Below are 19,374 nucleotides of genomic sequence, written 5' to 3' on the forward strand. Positions count from 1 at the left end.
TTCCACTCGGCCAATCAACGTCACCGTCACGCGCCGGGATTGAACCGCCGTAATCAAAATCCTTCGGTGACACCGCTTTTATTATGCATGCACACGTTAATCCGCGAATTATTTTTCTTCCCACGGTTATGCAACTGCCGATGCCACGTATCGATTGATTCCTCTCTTCAAAATGCACTGAAACAGTATCACAGATGCGATTATTTCTTCACCTTCCTGATAATATTTTGAGGACAATAGATGGGGAAAAAATTTACGATTACCAGTTGACTCTATTTATCAACGTGGTTATTTATAGTTTCTCGCGACTCAGTGAACTACATTTTATACAATCACGCTGGAGAAATACAATGACGGTGCGCGGAACGAGCGTAGCTACGATACGATCCCTTGGGTAATAACCAGGTTGGGATTGCTCTAACGCATATTAACGCTTCTAATTTATGCGAGTATATCGACCGTGCGAGATCGCTGAAACCCCTGTTCAATATTCAACCGTAGTATGTATCGCGATTGGTCACTCCGCGCAAACTGTCAACCGTGTCACAGTGATCGCGTTGACCAAGGACTACGAAGGGATAGGGAAGACTTATCAGTGGAATATCCATTATCACTGGGATCTGAATACCCTTCTGTTGATAATATTGATTATCACGCTATACAATTTTCCATCCTATCGATTCCGCGATGGGAAAGCAATTAAATCTCGCGGAACGTTTAAACCGCGGTACGAGTAAAAGCGTAAGCGTAAAGTGTAATCTATTGCCGGCACATATATTGTGCTCTAATTAGACAAAAGAGTTTTCATTCCTCGATCTAATTTCCATGCAACAGCGCAAACGACTGTTTTCACCTCCTCCTGAATAATCGTTCGTAGAACTTTTCACACTTTGCCGGATTACCATACTTTTCTGGAATAAGAACCGAGCTGTACCTTCGCGCGCACCATTTTACTTCGTAGATGCTACCATTTCTCTTGGCAAACGACCATAAACGTATCTCTATAATCATGATAATCACCAGAATAGCAACCCAGTCTACTACGCCCATTCTAGCGGCGGTGTGCAATTTATTACGCAGGATGTGATACGAACGGGGGCAAAACGATGGAGGGGACAAATTTCTTGACATTTCTCTTTGCAAAAAAATCCTGAGAGGGATCCTGTTTAAATACAAAGCGGTCCCAGACTAAATTGTTCGCGATTAGGGGGATCAACTTCGAGTCATCCACAACAATCGTGAGCCAAACTAATTAACAAGAAATTCGTTCGTTCTAGTTAGGTTTGTTCAATCTTCAATCTGCGCAAACGTGGCGGCAACCTTATTCGATTACTTGGAGTGATTCGTCTTCGTTATCATCTGGCGCAATGTTCGAATTTTTGACACGAAGTAAACAGCACGGAAATTTCTTCAACGCTGGCTTTATACCTTGCGTCTTATGCTCCCGAGCATCGCACTGCGATCTATCCACTGATTAATTCAGCTCCTTTAGACTCTTCAATCTGTGGCTTACAACTGAATACCATCTGAATCGACAAGCCTTTGAAATACTAGTCCCGATCATTATAAATTCAAATAGTTATCAGGGCTCAGCCATTGCACTTCTCTGTCCAAACGAACTCTTCTCATTACAATGACGGAAATGTCGATATCCGAGAGCTATTCGTATGCAATGTCTGTCGAAACGTTATATTCATTTGGTTATAGTGTATAACTCGTATGATTCCCGGACTTTATAACCGATCCATCATTAAGCTGAACCACCGTTAATCGAGAAGTTCTCGATTTCAAGTTGTCCAGAACGCGACCAGTTTATACGAAATAAATTCTCTTAAAAAGAGCCGAGAGATCGATGAACGTATATCTCGACATGTTTTACTGTCTGACATTAATCAACACAATTTCGTCAATCCAAGCCGAGAAGAAAGAACGAAGGGAATCGAGCAAGTTTCGAACCGTTCCTCTAAATCGATGTTCCGCAACTCCGTACTCGGATGACAGTCACACTATGAATCAACGTGCGCGCCACGCCTTCGTTTCATTCACCCTCCAACTGAGCGCGCCATTTGCCTTCATGAATACGCGGGACGAGGACAGTTAAAGAGTTCGAGATAGATGGAGAAATAGCCAAGCAAAGAAAGAGAGAGAGAGAGTAACAACCAAAATTAACGGACAGAAATTTCGGAGTCCGTTTTGGCCTTTATTATATCCAGATCGGAAGTACGAGTTCCGAGTCAACCGCGAAAGGACAAACCGAATCAAATTCTCGACGCGAACTGTCGATTTTCTATCAAAGTGAAGGCTAAAAAACACGAGAAGAGAATGCAAAAAAAATCTGTACGATTCTGGTTGAACGAATTACGCTGCAAATTCATAAAAGCCGGGTCGAAGTCAACTGTCCTGTCGAGCTTGGCCGCGATTCAAATTGAATTGACTATCGTTATGCATTGGAAAGGCGCTGGACGTTAGCGGTGTGGCTGGTTGATGGTGACCGTGATGGTAACGGTAACACTGGTGGAGACGATTCATTCGATTTCCGGTTTGATCAGTTTCGAGAGTCGAAGGCGTGACCGAAAAATGTCCCGCAACCGGTAATTACGGCTACGCTCCTACAATTATATAGTCGGGAATCGTCCATCGAGGCGGCAAAAATTTATGTACACACTCGAACGCGAACCATCGGGATCTACTGTTTTAAGTCTGAATGTCTAAAGACAATAAACCGATTCAAGAACGAAACACACCCTCCATAAACCGAAAATTTGTTAAATGAAATCAGAAACTTCAGTCGTATCTACTGTAAACTAGATAATAGCGCATTGTACTGGTTATGAAGGTAATTTACCAAGCGTGACATACAACGAAGTTTCGTCGTTCTTGGTTTCTCGGTACGAGACGTGTGCTTTGTTCGAACTGAACCTCCTCTCTGCTTCTAATCGCTTAAACGTGGAGGCGCGACGAGACTATTTAGTCGTTACTTCCGTAATTAATAAGTTGAACCGTGGGTATCGTGCCGTGAAATGAGAGGCAAATGGAAAGTAAGCGAAGAAGAAAATTTCGAATTTTACTCTATCGCTATGCGTCTATGCGATGCTTCGTGGAACAGATGGCATTTCGAACTTTGCCGCAACTGCAACTCACCGCTTACCTATGTACCCGCGCCTTCACGACCGCGGATCGTGGCTTCGATCGAAGGTAAACTAGAAACTAGATTACGAATCCCACGGATAGTTGCCCGGACTAATAGACACACGGCCCAAATTATCTGTTCTCCCGGTATTCGAGTATAAAGGGTACACGCGGCCACATATTGTGTCACAACGGAAGAGAACATTTTTACTCAAAACTGTTGGACAGCCACAATTTTTATCAACCATTTATAAAAATGTAAATCGATTGTCAAAACGAATCGAAAACGTACCAATCGTGAAGCGAAACCGAGGTACAGAGGTGTTTCCGATCTCCAAAGAGATATTCAATCATATCGGTTCCTGGATTTTATTTCGGACATTTAAAAACACTAGGCATTATCGAGCTGACCCGCCAAAAAATTTGTTGCATCGACCGCGCAATAATGACGTACGTGACCCGGCGTATCTCCGCAGCCAGATGCACAACGTTTGCGGCGTTATTGTTGTTACGCAAACACTGGAACTCCGGGCGCCACGGATGTGTTTATCGTTGGATTAATGATTCCATTCCGTAAACCTTTCTGCTTTCGGGCACAATGGTTAAGAATGCCTACCGTACCAAATTTTGTTGCTATTTCGCCCCGAAACGGTCGCAATAACTCATTTCGACGGCACGACTTTGGTATTGACGCCCCCCTACGAAAAATACTAGACTAGTGTGTACGGGGTTGTACGAGAGTACAGAAAGTTTAGATACACCCTCCTAAACGATGTCGTGTAGAACTCGAATTTTGCGAGCTCTACCGTAGTTCAGCAATTTACGAATCGGGTTTAGGATCTCTGGAAGTCCGTCGCAAAATACAGTTGGAACCAGAAGACGGAGGAGAGCGAAGTTCCAGCATTTACTCGGTTTAGATCGACACAGCCAAACTGGTCGACTGTTCGAAACTAGTAAAGGGGATCTTCGATAACGAATGAATTGATAAAAACTAAAAATACAATTAGATCGAGAGACGATGGTGGTGTTTTAGTTCGGGATTCTTGTACGCTTTCGTTACCCCGTTAAGAGAGAAAGTTGGATCTTGCCGGTAACGTAAATAACGCCTCGGCAAAGGGAACGGTTGAACGGTGAAATTACGTTTATACAATTTGCCGTGTTTTACTTGATTAGTTCGCCGAGCGAAGTGTGCTCGAGACCGTAACTACCGAAAGCACAAACGAGATATTTGACACTAGAACGTGCAAGTGAATCTACATTCGGCACACGCGGAGCATCCGACTTTCCGCGTGTTATTTGTGGGTAGATAGAGAAGCAATGTACACGCAGCACACTTGGAGCATCGTTGACTTTAGCGGAATAAGCAAACAAACAGTATTCGAGCGAACGCCTGCTTTAACAATCTGGAGGCACGCGCGGTGAACAGCTCTAGCCTCTTCGATATTAGTACAAGTTGATCTTACCTAAAGTACTTCACCGGAACAGACACCAGTATAGAGTCGAGTTTTACGGAAGACGTCAAACGTTCGAATTAATTATAGCAAACAACCCCGTTACCGCGAGTTACGAACGGATGAGCTACGAAACTGGTAGCCACTCGGCTATAAGTCTGAGTTCCCACGCGACTGACGTAATAATTTTCGAGAGTCAAGGGTGATTCCTGAAACAGGAACTGAATCTACCGGCTGCTTCCTCCTTTGAGCCCACGGAACGTGTACATGCCTCGGAGAGGCAAGAAGATGGAACTGTAGAAATCCCCTTGGGAGGCTGACGGAGACCCCGGGACCGAACCAACGCAGAGATTTCTAGCTGCCGTAATGCAATTTAGTAGTTGTGTAGCTGTAACGAGGAGACCATAGCCGTGTTACGCGCGCTTGATGCGCCTCTCCTATCCACCCTATAGCGGTCGTTATATAGACGGTCGTTCGGTCGCACCGCTGGTCGGTTGGTCGGTCCACATGTCGTATTTGTACTACAAATCCCCTAACCTCAAATCCCTCGTCTGCTCCACGCGCACCAACCCCTAATCATCCCTCTACCGATGCTCGCCGCCTTTCGCCCCCGCATTCTCTTACCCGTTTCGCCCTGACAATACGACGAAATGCTTCATTAGCTTTCACACCTTCGTCAACGATAAAACGCCCGACATTTTCTCGACGATCGACCGCTACCGCGCATGTCCAACCTGGGACTATATACGAGTTGGCATTAACAAGAGGATAAATTATCCTATTCGGCACGAACCCTTCATAACTCAGTGGGAAATTAGCATAAGATCAATATTGCTTTTTCACCGCGCCACTGACGGAGCATCGTCCTTTGGTTCCACATACCACTGCCAACCTATCCAACTCTTACGCGTATCCCGATCGATCCAGACAAATTTCATACCTTGACGGAATTTCTGCGTTATCGTTTCTTCTCGGTGTAGTTGGGAAACCGGGACCTAACGTTAACCTTTAGGGAACGGTTCTCGATTTTACGTAACTCGATGACGACGGCGGCGAGGTTGCTCGAGTAAAAATACACCCTTATATAGTGACGATATAATATTAGTTTGGAACGTTCGGCTTAATCGACCGATACGCTGGCTGATATAAAAATAGCGATCATCCCGTTCCGATGATGGAGGGAGAAAGGTGCGCGGTGACGTTTCCAGGTTCACGTAAGAGTCTACGTAATCGAGGATGCTTGCATGGATGCCGTGTAACGCTCTCGTATATATCCACGTTACCAAGAAGAATCGTGGTGAGGTGAAAGGGGAAGAGTGACGTGTAAAGAGAAAGATGGTGTGTACGAGAGGTGGAAACAGAAGGTAATGCACGTGGAAGAGGGGAAAGTGAGAAAGAGGAAGATGGAGCGTATAAGAACGTATTTTGTAGTAGACTGTGGTCCACGTGACCGGTTGTGCTCTCAGAGTGGAACGCCGAGGTCAATGCTTTCCGTCCAAGGCCAAAGGACCGGCAGAGCCAAGACTCGAGTGGGTACTCGGATACGAAGAGTACACAGCATCCAACGTTGAAGGCAAGCAACGCGCAAGAAGGAGAGACTGCCGATCCCGGCCCTCTCTCCCTTTACCTTTTACAACCTGCTTCTCCTCTCTCTCGTGTTCACGCTCTCGAGGTTAAGCAAGATTTCTCTCTTTCCCGCTCAAAGAGATTCTCTCCTACGTGCCGCATTACGTGGACGCGAATGCTGTTCTCGCGATTCGAGGCAATTGGATTTTCAGCGTTAAACGCCGGGTAACCGATCTAAGAGGAGCCCACTGTCGCGCCGCACGATATAGTTTTCGAATAATTGGCACGTACGAGCGTCTCGGCAGAGGGAGATAGCTAGTCATAAATCGGCAACGGATTCGCTGGTAGTACGAGCCGAATTTCTAGCAATTTCTCCAGACAAGGAGGACGCGGGGTAAAGAACAAACGAAGTGTACGCAGCCGGGATTGCCTGGAGCTAGCTGCACGATGCTACCTTTGAAAAGTTTCCGAACAAGTAACGCCGCGTTGCAGCATGATTCGACGTCGTACGCCTTTCTTAAACGTTCCACCCGAGCAACTTAAGTTTCCATGTCGATCCAAGTTTCTGAAGACCGACTTATTTACTCCGGTCTTAGATGGCCGACTAAACGATTCCTACGGAGAAATATCACATGATCCTACGAATCCTACAAATTTTCCAACTTTCCACGGTACTGCGATAAACCTCGAACTCTGGCCAGTCTAATCTTATCCGTCAAAAAGGATACGTTCTGCTATCATAATCGTCCGGGCTGCGTCGAGTCCTCGGTCCCATAAATTCTCTAGCACGCTGGTTGATTGAATATCCGATCAGCGGGCACAAGTGGCGCAGTTAGGAATGTATGTTAGAAACTCGTTTAATGGTAGCCCTTGGGACTGAAATTCTGCGGTGATGGCGGTGGTACCAGCGGCGGTGGCTGTGCTGCCCGTTGTCGGCGCAGTCCGTTTCGGGGCACGCAAACTCGCGCCAACCGATCCGCCATTCTGTCGCTCGTACAATCAACTTAGTTTCTCGTTCGTAATCGAATCTGAAGAACCCGTCGTACGCACTCATTTTAATCGAAAGCAGAACCACGATAGAGTTCGAATAACGACGACCTAGTAGAATGGAAAAGTTTATTCCAGGGAAAGATATACGAGGTAAGAGGGAAGGCAATACCACTGCACAGATCAATTTTTGTACGTCAGAACGCCTATGCAGAATACACGCGATATTTCCTATACGCAATGCATTACGTCGAGTGACCCAATTTGGAGAGTGCTCGGGCGCAGACAATGTTCGTGTTGGGCGACGCCTAATAAGGTATGAAGAGGCGTACTCCGGACACGACGTGAAACACGCATGCACATACCTGTGCGCACATGCCCACGAGGAACCAGTGTGCAGAGAGTGCAAGCCCTGCTGCAATTACAACTGTTCTCTTCCACCGAGTCCGACACCAACGTCGACTACGTTGTCTCCGTCTTCGCCCCGTCGTGAATGGCCCAGGCACACATGCATATTCAGACTGGTCGACCAGTGGCTCTGAGTAAATTAGACTATTTGGCCGGCTCCATTATTGAAGGAAACCTACGGAAGGGAGCTTTGCTGCAGCTTGTAATACGCTACCGCAGCATTCGCAACTTCGCGACTCCGTGGCATTCACAAACTTCCAGCGAATGCGAAAGGCAGAGAGGGAGCTCGAGCAGGGCCAAAGGGGGAAGCGTTGGTGTAGGAAGGAAACTGCGCGGGAGACAAAGAAGGGAAGGGTTGGAATTGCAATCTGGCACGAGACACCGACCGGACAAAATTGTTGCACACCCCGATGTTAATCTATGTGCTTGCGAAACTTCGAGTTAAAGAAATGTTGCCACTCGAAAACGTAAGAAGAGGTCCAATTTTAGACGACCAAATGAAACTTTTCGAAGGATTTCATTCTCGAAAAAGACTTTGTCTAGCTGACGCATAAGACCAGCTAGCGATGAATTCCTGCGATATGTTAATACAACATTTATATAGGTAAATTGCTATTCAAACGCTATGCAAACTGATTTCAACCGTAGATTATTCGTCGATTCGTTAAAATACTATTCCGATCGACACGAAATCGGTCGTACGAGCGAAGCGATAATTCACCGTGCGAAAGATGAAATAACGCGAGAGTCAGGTACCGTGGTTTTAAACCGGAAGCGGGTACGCGACCACTGACTTCCGGTCTGGTTTCACGAATCAAAGGAAGAAGGGACCGTTTTATCCGTCCCGAACCGGTTTCGAATGGCACCCACTCTATTCACCGTCGCGGAATGTTAATTACAGACTACCACTCTAGTTGCCGTTGGTAATGAAGCAGGCACGGAAGCTGAAAGAATTTTCTGTAGCGCTATCAGAAATTACTTCCCGTCGACATTTTGCCCAAGCGAAGACATCAAATGCCACGAATTCGTAGTCCGCAACGAAACCAGTCAGGATACAGGTACCACCCATTTTATATACGTATACGTTCGTATCCTCTTTTCATTCTGTTCACTACCCACCGCGTTATTCGAGAAACTGTCTTATTCAGCTAGCCTTCAGTGAGAAAGCAAGGTAGCTCCTTTAAACTCTCGCGCTAAATAAAGTCGGGGGACGTTTAATTTACATACATTTACTCTCATCTTTTCGCTTTTTCTCTTCTGTACCACCAAAAGGCAGGATGTCCTTCTCTCGGTGCGGCCTGATCCACGATATCTCGCCGCAACCCTTCACCCCACCCGCTGCGATGACGACAACCTCTAACCCTGGTCCGGCAACCCTCTGGTTACGCGTTCGTTTTCCTCTCTCTCTCTCTCTCTCTCTCTCTCTCTCTCTCTCTCTCTCTCTCTCTCTCTCTCTCTCTTCCTTTACCTCACTCTCCCTTCATCGATTCCCCTTTCTCTTCTACTTCTTCCTCCCTCCACACTCTCTTGCACGACTAGTTCCTCTCTCTTTCCTCCCTCTTTCGTCCCTCCACTGCTCTTCCATTCCCACTGTCTCTGTCTAACCCGAAAACTCGCTGACCTAATTTCCACCGAAACTGCATTGCGTGTCCTACCTGTACGGTTGCACCTACCGCATTCGAAACTGCACACCCCCCTTGCCCCCCGATGTCCTCCGCGCGCGTACGTACTTATGATTCGCACCATCGATCCCCCTCATCCCGTCACTTCTAATTTCCTCCTATAAAACAGAAGAAAAAATCGCACTTCGTACTCGCGCACATGTGCTAACGCGCACAGATTTCCATTGGTATATTATACGGCATAACAAAACAGGAAACGGAGAAGGAAATAGGAAAGAAAAATCGGAAACCGATTTACAATAGATCGATGAAAATCGAGGAAACGGGCAAAGTCGGTTGAAATCGGTTGGGAAATTGTGAGAGCAAAACGAAGTATGCGATAATAAATAATAATGAGTTCCAAAATTCTGTAATGTAGGATCTATGTAACAGCAGTCGTCGAATGGACGTGTAATGATAAATTGCACGGAAACTTCGGGAGCCAGATCAGGGCTCGAGATAAAAGAGGGTAGAGGCTCGTTCATTCATCAATGAACTCTAATTACGGCTAAGAAGCACAACCACGATTAAACCTTGTTTCAGGCCACGTTGGTAACAACTTTTAATTGCACTTCTTCGATTCTCTCTGAACGAAAAGCGAAGTCTGCCGGCGGAGTAGCGATGTAAGAAGAGGCCAAGTAGAAGAACAAAAGGAATGAAAGGTAAAAGGGTAGAAAACGCTCGTGGGAGGTGGGAGATGTACGTCAGGTTAGGCTCCGCGTCGACGGTAATCGATAATTTGAGTTTCGATCCAGAAACCAGGCTTCGCGCGTTCTTCGGTAAAATGGTGTACGAGTCGAGGTCAAAATGTCATGAAAGGTTAACGGTAGTTGATCGAGTTCACTTTATTGTTAGAGTTGCAGTTCAATTTTGGCCTGTACATCGCGCCCACGCGATTTAATGATCTCGCTAACTCGAACGGGCTTTTCCATTATTAGTTTGCTCTGGGATAAACTCACCTGCCTACGTGTCCAGCGCGAAGACACTGATGAGCAGTCGCATTGAACCTGGTGAATATCCCATGCCAGACGCTATGCACGATGCAGTGGAACTGAAGACGCGTCGTGGGTAGCGAAAGACCTGTAAGAAATATTAAACAATTAGTAGAGGGTAATGACAAGATTGACAAAGGACGATTAGGGGGAAAAGTAAACGCGCTCTGTTCTATTCTTTGTTCTACAATCGATCTCATTAACAACAGCATACATGGGTTGGTTGCCTCGGGTTATACCTGTGCCTGATCCGTGTCATCGTTATTAACTGTTACGAGCATACCATTTTGCCGTAGGTAATTCATTAACGAACCGACTAGATGGAAGGAACAAATTCTCGATTTGTTTCTCGCAGGAGAAGGTAAATATGTACCTACTAGGTTAAAACTCAAACAATAGTTCCGTAAATAAAGGCCATTCGCGAATGCCAGAGACACAATACGATTCGGTTGTCCCAGTATTCTTGTCAATTTATAGCATTTCGATGCCGATATTATTTTGCCTACTTTCCAATAGCTTCACAATAAAATAGCTGTTCTACGTTTGTACGCCCACGGTAATCGCGTTTGGAAAACAGAAAATATACGTTTCTTTGTTCGTTCCGTTATCAAGCGATACTACTTGTCCAGGAAAATTGCACGCGTACGGATAAATATGTACGTACACGTAGGAAAAACAATCTCAGGTTTATTTTCTCACCAGCGAGCAACCTACTCGTATGCATCAGCAAAACGTATTAATTGGCATTCTCGGACGTAGCCAGCCCATCTAAAGCTAAATCCAGTTACCGTTGTATTTCCACAAAATAGCCTTGAGACTCTGGTTAACTTTATTGGAGTTCAACAACTCGAACAACAACTTCCTACAACATGGTTGATCAATATAACGAATTGAGATGTGCTCGCCGGTGTATGCAAAACTGGCCGACGGATTTGTAATGAGGAAACTTCGATGAAGGAAATTTACGATCGCTTCGTAATTATATAAAAAAAAAAAATCCAGCTACTCGATGGCGCAGTATTTCAAATTGTATCACTTAACTTATGTATCTCGAAAGGTGATGCGGGTCAACGCGATAAATGTAATCGCGTGCGTGGATTGAGCTGTGTCAACGATTTCATACCCTGTTCGCTGGCATCGTGAAATTTATGATGCATTTCTTTCCTTCCTTTCGCTTCGTATTTCTTCTTATCTACCTTCTTATATGTAACGTGCGCCGCCTCACGACTTAGCTGATATAAAGGGATTCCCGTTCAACGAATGCAAAGGCATTCAAGGCGGCGGGGTATCGTAAAACTTCCTATACATACCTCTTCAAAGTATCGCAAAACTCATTCGAGTTTATGGAACGCATTATTGGGACGTATACCCGTGAGAAATCGCAGAGACGCGGACAAAGATTAACGAATAGTTTGAGCTATCTGAAAACCCCTTTCTGGTTGAAACTTTGTAAAATCTATGTCTACTTTTCCTACATGCGTATTAGTTGAATACATATTTTACACACTTTTAGGGGTTAATGCAAATCCTTTACGTCAAGCTTTTCAACTTTAAGTAATAGATGACCAGTAAATTTCTTACCTCCCCTTAATGCTCATCGTGTACAGTTTCTGCGTATATGTAAACCAGAACAATTCATTGAATAATTTGCACTTTACACTAAAGAATTTTCCGCGTGAAGCACAAGAAAAATTGTCGCACGTTATGTCCTACCGAATTTGAAATAGTACAATTGTTCACCGGTAGGGGATCGGTTTGATTGGCTTCCGAGTAAGCGGAAGTTACAGTGCTGCCATCGTAGAATCTTTTAGGTTGAGTTTTCGTGGTGGGCACGTTTCGCTAACGGTAAGAATACAATACTTTGAGAGCTTTTTACAATTCGAAAGATTTTCATAAAATATATCGTACGTCAGATTTAAATTGATTGAATACGCCTTTACTTGTGATATATTACGCGATTGAATGAGAAAACAAAAGGGTTTCAAAAACAATTGCGGCACGATACGTTGCTACAACACACGTTTACAAACGAAATGTCTGTTGTGAAATTTTCTAGTCACTTCTACACGTTTTATTAAACTTAATGTTAAAAATTATAGAAAACGAAAAAATTGGGAACTTAAAAAATTAATTGTCAAGCTCTACGATATCGTTGTGTAAACATTGCTCGATTTGTAACGTGTTCATTTTACGATCCACGATTGCTCGTTAAAGGTACACTGTTCTTTTTATGTTCGAAATTTAGATACCGCCACGATGCAGATATTCGTGAAAACTTTGACGGGTAAAACTATTACCCTTGAAGTAGAGGCATCAGATACTATCGAGAATGTCAAAGCTAAAATCCAGGATAAGGAAGGAATTCCACCAGATCAGCAACGTCTTATTTTTGCTGGAAAGCAACTAGAAGATGGACGTACATTGTCAGATTATAATATTCAAAAGGGTATTGTGCATTTTTGTTAAAAATATACTAACTAACTATCGTTGTACATATTTTTTATAACTACAACTTTGGTTTTCATCTTTCTAATAGAATCTACTTTGCATCTGGTCCTTCGACTCCGTGGTGGTGTTATTGAGCCAACCTTGCGTATTCTTGCTCAAAAGTATAATTGTGACAAGATGATTTGCAGAAAATGTTACGCCCGCCTCCATCCACGTGCGACCAATTGCCGCAAAAAGAAATGTGGCCACACGAATAATATTCGACCAAAGAAGAAGCTGAAGTAAACGATATGTTCATCTTTTACTTGCTCATTTGGAAACGTATGTATCTCTTCACGAAGCAATTTTAATAAAGCACACATAAGTAATTAAACTGTTTTTGTTTATTGGGTGAATAATTTGTACTTATTTATGTTCATGAATATTGATAAGAAATTTTGCGGGTTAATATATGGTTTCTGTTCCGATTTAATTTAGTTTGATTGTATCGTCCTCTTTAATAACTGTTGTTGCTTTGTATAATTTTCATATAAATTAATATCACTGGAATTTGGCATTGATCCACCTGTCTAAATAATTTATATCATTTTGTAGTAAAACAAAAATTTCGCACACTAATCATAAATATAGACTTACTTTAGCCCTTTTAACATACTGTTCGTATATATTTATACTAGATTGTTTTACTACTGGTAATGCAACTATAGCAGTTGTTACTTCAGGAAACGAGGCCTGTTGAATTAATTTTGAACGTAATTTCGTATAATCCGACGGATATGTTGCGTTCCGTCCAATCAACGTAAATCTAAAACAATACTTTGTATTAAAATAAAATCGTCCTATAATTAGAAAGAATTATAGTTGCAACTAAATTTACTTTTTATACAGTATCACGTCATTACGTTTGGGATATTCAGGTTGAGTACCATATACTTTTTTCATTGATGGAAACAATGATTCGAATGACGTGAATTCAGAGCTTTCTTTAAGGATTATTAACTGTGAATCATTAGTATGTTGATGATTTTCATCTTCGTTTGAACTTGTATCATCGCTAGAACTATAAAATATAAATAGAATTAACATTCAGACAGAAATGCGCTTCAATTGGCCTATGCTACCTTGCACTCGATGTCGTGCTGCTGGTACTACTTTGCCCGGTCATCGAAGGATTTTTCATATTTAGATTTTTATTACCAGTTTCTTCTCTTCTTCTACCCGGTCGTATGCGTACTGCAAACGGGCTAAAACTGGTTGTAAAGTGAGGCATAAAATCTCTAACGGAATGACTAATTTTATACGCATAAACTTCGGAAAGTAAAGACAATTCGTATGGTCTGCAAAAAGTAATCCAAAGGTACAGGCATCGATCAAAATTTCGTATTCATATACGAAAATGTTTAAATACCTGTGATAATCATAATAAACATCGATCATCTCCTCCATTGAATTTTGGACTTGTATTATTTCTGAACAAGACTTTGTCACTTCATTCAACGCATATGGAAGACTTTTCAATACAGTTGTATCCCACCATTGTGTTAAAAGCTTTGCTCTACGGGAATACTGACATGCAGGTATGTGATGCAGATAATAATCTGTTAGAAGCTCCCAAATTGGAGGCTTTCCTTCTTCAGGTACAAATAAGCCTATATAAAACATATTTAGAGAAATTTCATTTACGTTTTTCTATCTGTCTTACACTAGTCCATCACACACATGTTTACCTAAGAACAAATTAATTGTATGTTGCTTTTCTTGATCGCTAAATGTGTTACTATAATATCTGCTGAGGGTCTGCATGATATCGTTACCCTGACTAGTCCACGGTGCAGTTTTTCTAAATTATAACAAAATAAATCTATATCTATATCATTGAAAACATTCGTAACACTATATAATCTTACCTATAAGTTTTTATCCTATGCACTAATTGAGAACCACCATACTGTAATGCTAATGTATCACCATGATCCTCGTATAATTCTTCTAACATTCTTACACAATCGGAATCAAATTCCAATTTAGGAGATTCTAACACTCCTAAAGCACATAATTGAAAGCCCAATGCACATTTTCCAATTGCAAATTGAGCTGTATTTGTACGATCTAAACAATCCACGCAATTTGTTCTAATAATTCCAGTTTGTAATGTACCCCTTTTATCAAGACATTGCCTTACTTTGTCTTCAACATAACTTAATTCGTTGTGCTCATTTTCTCTGATAGATTTGGTATCGATGCTGTAGATAGTCGATAAATTATTACTACCTTCAACTGCACAATTTACATACCTTTTAATACCATATGTATTGAAAGGGGAGATTGTATTTGAAATCGTTTTATGAGATTTTTTAGTATGATTAGATTCAGGTGAAAATAAATTCCTTTGACTATAATATGGATTTTGAGATTGAAAAATACCCGTTTTTAAAACAGCATTATGCGCTATATATGCTAACCGTGCCATAACGTTAACTTTTTTTCTGGAAAAAAATTACATTATTCGTCTCTATTTTCATTCAATATTCTTATATTCTAGTACACAAAGTAATTATAATTGCACCTTTTATTCATGCGAGCCATATCGAAGCTTATGTACTGAATATGATGTTCTGGAGGCAAAAATTGATTTAAATATTTAACAGCCATACATAATTCTTCGCTTAATGTACTCTCGTGTTTCTTCTTCTCACGTTTCTTAACGAGATTAAGAATTATAATCGGGGAGCCATATCTCCTTAGAAGTTGATTAAAATGTGCACCTAAACATTTTTTAACAATGAAACACTGGTTGCAAGAGTAGTGTACAGAGATTGTTCCAACATTTCTTCATTTTTCTACCTGCGGTTTCTACATAAGGATCAGCCAAATCACAAGTGATCGTAGGTTTAGGAACCATTTTACTAACATCTTGACTCCAATGTCCCGGTACAGATCCACGCATTTGAACAAAAGAGCTAAATCGACCTTTACTTAAGGAACTTACTCCAGAGTCATGTACAATTTGTTCTGTCTCTACTTCATTTGCAACATCTCCCTTAATTTAGAAAATTTTTATCAGTTTTAAATGTAATTTTCCATCACATATTTTTATACGTACATCAAAATTTGCTCCACGCTTCAAGAACCTGGTGCCTGCATATTTGTTACTTCTTCTAGCTATAATTGTTACATACATTGATCTCCCAAAAATACTAACATTTGACTGGCCTATAAAGCCGTGTATGACATATAAAATCCAGTCGCGGTGCAAATCTTTCTCTACTGGTTTCAGTAAGTGCGAATTCCATACGAATCGGCGATGCGGGTTACTTCGAACACCGTAATCAACATATTTTTCTGCCCCGCTAAAAGTATTAAATAGTGAGAGTTGAATTCTCAGGTGTCTCAGGAGTCCGTGATCATCATAAAGTACCTGTTACTTTGATAACTTTTTTTAAATGCCCACATGTTGAAAAAGTTGTCTCCGTCTTCGATATCGTTATTTTCCGTATGATTCAAAATCTTGCCGTCTATGTTACAAATATCAGGTTTAATGTACTTTGGCGGGGTCATATTACTTTGTAAAGTGTGAGTCAAATCATAGGAATAACTGAAATAGAAGTTGCTACTAAGATCTATGCTCTGAAACATTTTAACGTATCTTTGTTCGTCAGGATGAAAAACACGAACTGTGTCGTTTGGGATATAAATCATCGACGTATCTTCTATTTTATATATCGTATGATGACCAATTACAGCCACTCTACGTCGTTTTGTAACCAGAATTATGTAGTATCCTTCCAAGAAACGTACAAAACCTGCCACAAGATTTTGTTCAATCATTAGCTATTTTATTAAAGGCAAACGACTGTTGACTAAATTTTTTTATTATAACATCTAATGTATTGTGCACAATGACATGCTTAAATCTTTGATTATAAATAAAATGGCATGCAAATGTAATTTGATACGATACCATGCTATAAGCATACGTATGCTGTAATATATTGCGCATGGTATATTTAGAGTTACGTGATACTTAACATTAAAATTTATTACATTCGAATTGAATTGAAATTTTTTGGCATGGCACAGAGAATGACCATTGGTCACATTAAAGCTATACTCTTATTTTCTTACTATTACTCGTTTTAACTCTATACCACATTTAAATACGAACAATCAATATACGTTTTTTGTTAAAAGATATTCTTTTAGATACAATGTTATATGCACAGCATCTTTTTTTTTTAAATATTAAACACAATGGTCCTTACCAAGAAGACCAAAAGCTGGTACTAGTCGAGGAAAAGTATCTCTCTGCCACATCGTTTTCCAGGTGAATTTAGTTTGAGTTGGTTTGTGCAATGGTTTTTGACATTCTTGGTGTTCAGATTCCTCTGATACACCATTGCTAGATGTCGATTCTTTGTAAATGCTACCTTTGTTAGCAAGCAAATATAAGGAAACTAAATTTCTTAATAATAATTTAGCGATATTGTTTTATTCAATTTCTGTTTTGTTTTTTAGTTAATTTGTGCCTCGTATCGGAACACAATAACCATGCAGCCAAAAAGTAAAGCATGCAAAGTTCAAAAAGCTTAAGCTTTACTTCTAACATCGCAACGTAAAAATGTAACTAATAAAAAGATGAATATCGATACATGAAATTATATACCGCAGAATCTGTATCTTGCACACGATTATATCTTACAAATAATTGATGTATTGTACTGATAATGTATAAGAGAACGAAACGAATGGTGTTCGGTACGCTTACCGATGATTCCAAATGCTGAAACAATTCTGGCAACTCCGCCAACATTGTTTCTTTGCCCGGCACGCGTACGATTACCCATATCTATCATATTTACAAGGTCCTTTATTTCATCTTGAGTATATTCCCTTTTGTCATCTACAACAACTAATTCCTTTGGTTCTGTACGATCTATTTTCAACACCCGAAAACGTGTTAAAGTATTATTTGAGCCCATCAAATAAAATCTCTGAAACGTACAGCACACTTTGAACTCTCAGGATGTTTGTCACTTATAATAAGGTAACCTTACCGATTTCGTTTCGTAAAGGGCAATTTTTTGTATCGATGAAATAATAGGGTGAAACACTACAGTTGGATTCACATTCGCATCCATTTTCTAGGTTAATCTTTATTAATTTACAAAAATTTGTCTACTACTTTTCCTCAATATTTTTCTTCTCATATTGTAATCATAATACTAACCTAGTTCATTTCACTGTCGCTGACGCCACAGCATATAGCAGAGTATCGCTTCAGAGGTAAGAGAGAAAAAGATATATAAGAAAGAATTAGACGGATGGTACTGACCTCACTCTAGAACCCGTAGCGCCATCTCTTGACAGAATACTGGAACTAATTCCCGAGTAGTTTCAGCATTTTCCACAGAGATGGCGCTGGTGTGGCAGTAGTTCACTTCACTGTCGATAACGCTGTGCGAGCAGTTTGAGCACTTTTCGGAGAGATGGCGCCACGGGTTCTACAGTAGCGTGGGTATCATCTGTCTCACTCTTTCTTATAGCTTCCTTATATATCCTTCTCTGACGAGTGACATCACTACGTTTACCAACTTACTATAGTATCAACGGTATCGCTTAAGTTGTCAATGGAATACAGGATGAATTCAAAGCTGTTAAATCTTTGTTTGCGGGTTGACGGTTATATATATGGAACTTTAGAAACGGAATAGAATTAAGAAACAGGTATCATTATTCCTTTATAATGGTAAATTCAGTGTATTGCTTGAGCTTAGACCACATTTCGTTCGACAAACTTTTTACTAAACATACACATCTACATTAGAATTCGATAGAATTTTATATTTATCCATATTTCTTAAGGAGTTGAGTGAAGTAGTAAGCATTAAGTAAAGTAGTTATTGCAAGCATCGCGCAGCTGAAACCATACAACATTTTATCTGGTCCACCACGCAAAAGATACGTAGGTTTTGTTAAATCAGCCTGCAAAAACATATATTTTATTACATCTCTTCGGTGAGTACAATATTGTTAATGATATGTACCTGATATTGTTGTTGTAGCTTTATCATCTTTGGACTTAACGTAGAATAACCTTGTTTCTTAGATCCTATGCTGGTTGCGACTTTAGTTTTAATAGCGTCGAAAATCATGTTTGGAGGATCTACTTTTTGCAATGGATTTGGAGCCTGTAACGCAATATATGTTACTGTAGTAATATGTAAGCATTTAATTCAAATATACACTAAAACTAACATTTCCAAAAAATGACACTAGACTACCATTAAACCATAAATGAATGTACATCGAATTCTCTGTATTGCATAAGTAAAATAGATTTTATTGCTTATTAAAGTAGGAAAAATTGTAAGAAGTGTTTAGCAAAACTTTAATGAATTTAATTCGACTTTATTCGATTTTAGTTCTATCGTTAATTACTTACTAATGGATAAACAGCTTCTAATTGCGAGGCTGGTTTCACAGTGCCAGTAAATGCATTGAATTTATAAAACGACATTTTTTCAGTTATGCAACCTACCTTCTCTTATGACTGCCCTCTTCGTAGTGAACTCGATATTCTGCGAAGGTGAAGTGTACCATTTAATCTATGGATATACAAAGGTTGGCAGCATAGACCGACCGTATCCGCAAAATATCCCCGAGATTGCAATTGAATCTCGAAAAATTTAATTATTCAATGTAAATATTCGTTAAACAAAATGTGTATTAATT

At 40.9% G+C, this 19,374-nt stretch overlaps 3 protein-coding genes and 1 long non-coding RNA gene across 6 annotated transcripts; 1 reads left to right on the forward strand and 3 right to left on the reverse strand.

Moving 5' to 3' along the window:
- Window positions 1-160: 160 nt before the first annotated feature.
- On the reverse strand, window positions 161-11,899 carry LOC143433407 (uncharacterized). Its single transcript, XR_013103117.1, has 3 exons — window positions 11,776-11,899; window positions 10,162-10,282; window positions 161-177 (listed from the first exon to the last, which is right to left on the reverse strand). It is a non-coding gene; the product is annotated as an uncharacterized LOC143433407 (long non-coding RNA).
- A 12-nt stretch (window positions 11,900-11,911) lies between these two features.
- Rpl40 (ribosomal protein L40) lies at window positions 11,912-13,015 on the forward strand. Its single transcript, XM_076910768.1, has 3 exons — window positions 11,912-12,039; window positions 12,440-12,640; window positions 12,731-13,015. Exons 2-3 carry the CDS (start codon window positions 12,451-12,453, stop codon window positions 12,925-12,927), a joined length of 387 nt encoding a protein of 128 aa, XP_076766883.1. The 5' UTR covers window positions 11,912-12,039; window positions 12,440-12,450; the 3' UTR covers window positions 12,928-13,015.
- Window positions 13,016-13,046: 31 nt separating this feature from the next.
- Fig4 (polyphosphoinositide phosphatase FIG4) lies at window positions 13,047-17,847 on the reverse strand. 3 transcript variants are annotated; one of them, XM_076910766.1, is made up of 14 exons: window positions 17,697-17,847; window positions 17,408-17,633; window positions 16,905-17,069; window positions 16,094-16,445; window positions 15,746-15,992; window positions 15,487-15,682; window positions 15,209-15,407; window positions 14,550-15,128; window positions 14,370-14,482; window positions 14,051-14,291; window positions 13,764-13,979; window positions 13,520-13,702; window positions 13,279-13,447; window positions 13,047-13,211 (listed from the first exon to the last, which is right to left on the reverse strand). In XM_076910766.1, the coding sequence occupies exons 1-14, from the start codon at window positions 17,778-17,780 to the stop codon at window positions 13,116-13,118; spliced, it is 3,066 nt and encodes a 1,021-aa protein (XP_076766881.1). In that variant the 5' UTR covers window positions 17,781-17,847; the 3' UTR covers window positions 13,047-13,115. The 3 variants fall into 3 exon arrangements, with proteins under 3 accessions (XP_076766881.1, XP_076766880.1, XP_076766882.1); XM_076910765.1 differs by having other exon boundaries at window positions 16,061-16,445; XM_076910767.1 differs by lacking the exon at window positions 16,905-17,069 and having other exon boundaries at window positions 13,048-13,211; window positions 16,061-16,445.
- Window positions 17,848-18,384: 537 nt separating this feature from the next.
- LOC143433000 (uncharacterized) lies at window positions 18,385-19,201 on the reverse strand. Its single transcript, XM_076910042.1, has 3 exons — window positions 19,085-19,201; window positions 18,687-18,830; window positions 18,385-18,624 (listed from the first exon to the last, which is right to left on the reverse strand). Exons 1-3 carry the CDS (start codon window positions 19,157-19,159, stop codon window positions 18,487-18,489), a joined length of 357 nt encoding a protein of 118 aa, XP_076766157.1. The 5' UTR covers window positions 19,160-19,201; the 3' UTR covers window positions 18,385-18,486.
- Between the last annotated feature and the right edge of the window lie 173 nt (window positions 19,202-19,374).

Source organism: Xylocopa sonorina, chromosome 2, assembly GCF_050948175.1.
Source record: "Xylocopa sonorina isolate GNS202 chromosome 2, iyXylSono1_principal, whole genome shotgun sequence".
NCBI classification, from domain to species: Eukaryota; Metazoa; Arthropoda; class Insecta; order Hymenoptera; family Apidae; genus Xylocopa; species Xylocopa sonorina.

Coding starts and splice junctions, on each gene's coding strand:
- Rpl40 (XM_076910768.1), top strand. CDS start 12,451: ATGCAGATATTCGTGAAAACTTTGACGGGTAAAACTATTACCCTTGAA. Junction 12,641..12,730: donor AGATTATAATATTCAAAAGG/GTATTGTGCATT, acceptor TCTTTCTAATAG/AATCTACTTTGCATCTGGTC.
- Fig4 (XM_076910765.1), bottom strand. CDS start 17,780: ATGGATGCGAATGTGAATCCAACTGTAGTGTTTCACCCTATTATTTCA. Junction 14,483..14,549: donor CATAGGATAAAAACTTATAG/GTAAGATTATAT, acceptor GTTATAATTTAG/AAAAACTGCACCGTGGACTA. Junction 14,292..14,369: donor TACAATTAATTTGTTCTTAG/GTAAACATGTGT, acceptor TGTTTTATATAG/GCTTATTTGTACCTGAAGAA.
- LOC143433000 (XM_076910042.1), bottom strand. CDS start 19,159: ATGTCGTTTTATAAATTCAATGCATTTACTGGCACTGTGAAACCAGCC. Junction 18,831..19,084: donor TAGAAGCTGTTTATCCATTA/GTAAGTAATTAA, acceptor ATTGCGTTACAG/GCTCCAAATCCATTGCAAAA. Junction 18,625..18,686: donor AGCTACAACAACAATATCAG/GTACATATCATT, acceptor ATGTTTTTGCAG/GCTGATTTAACAAAACCTAC.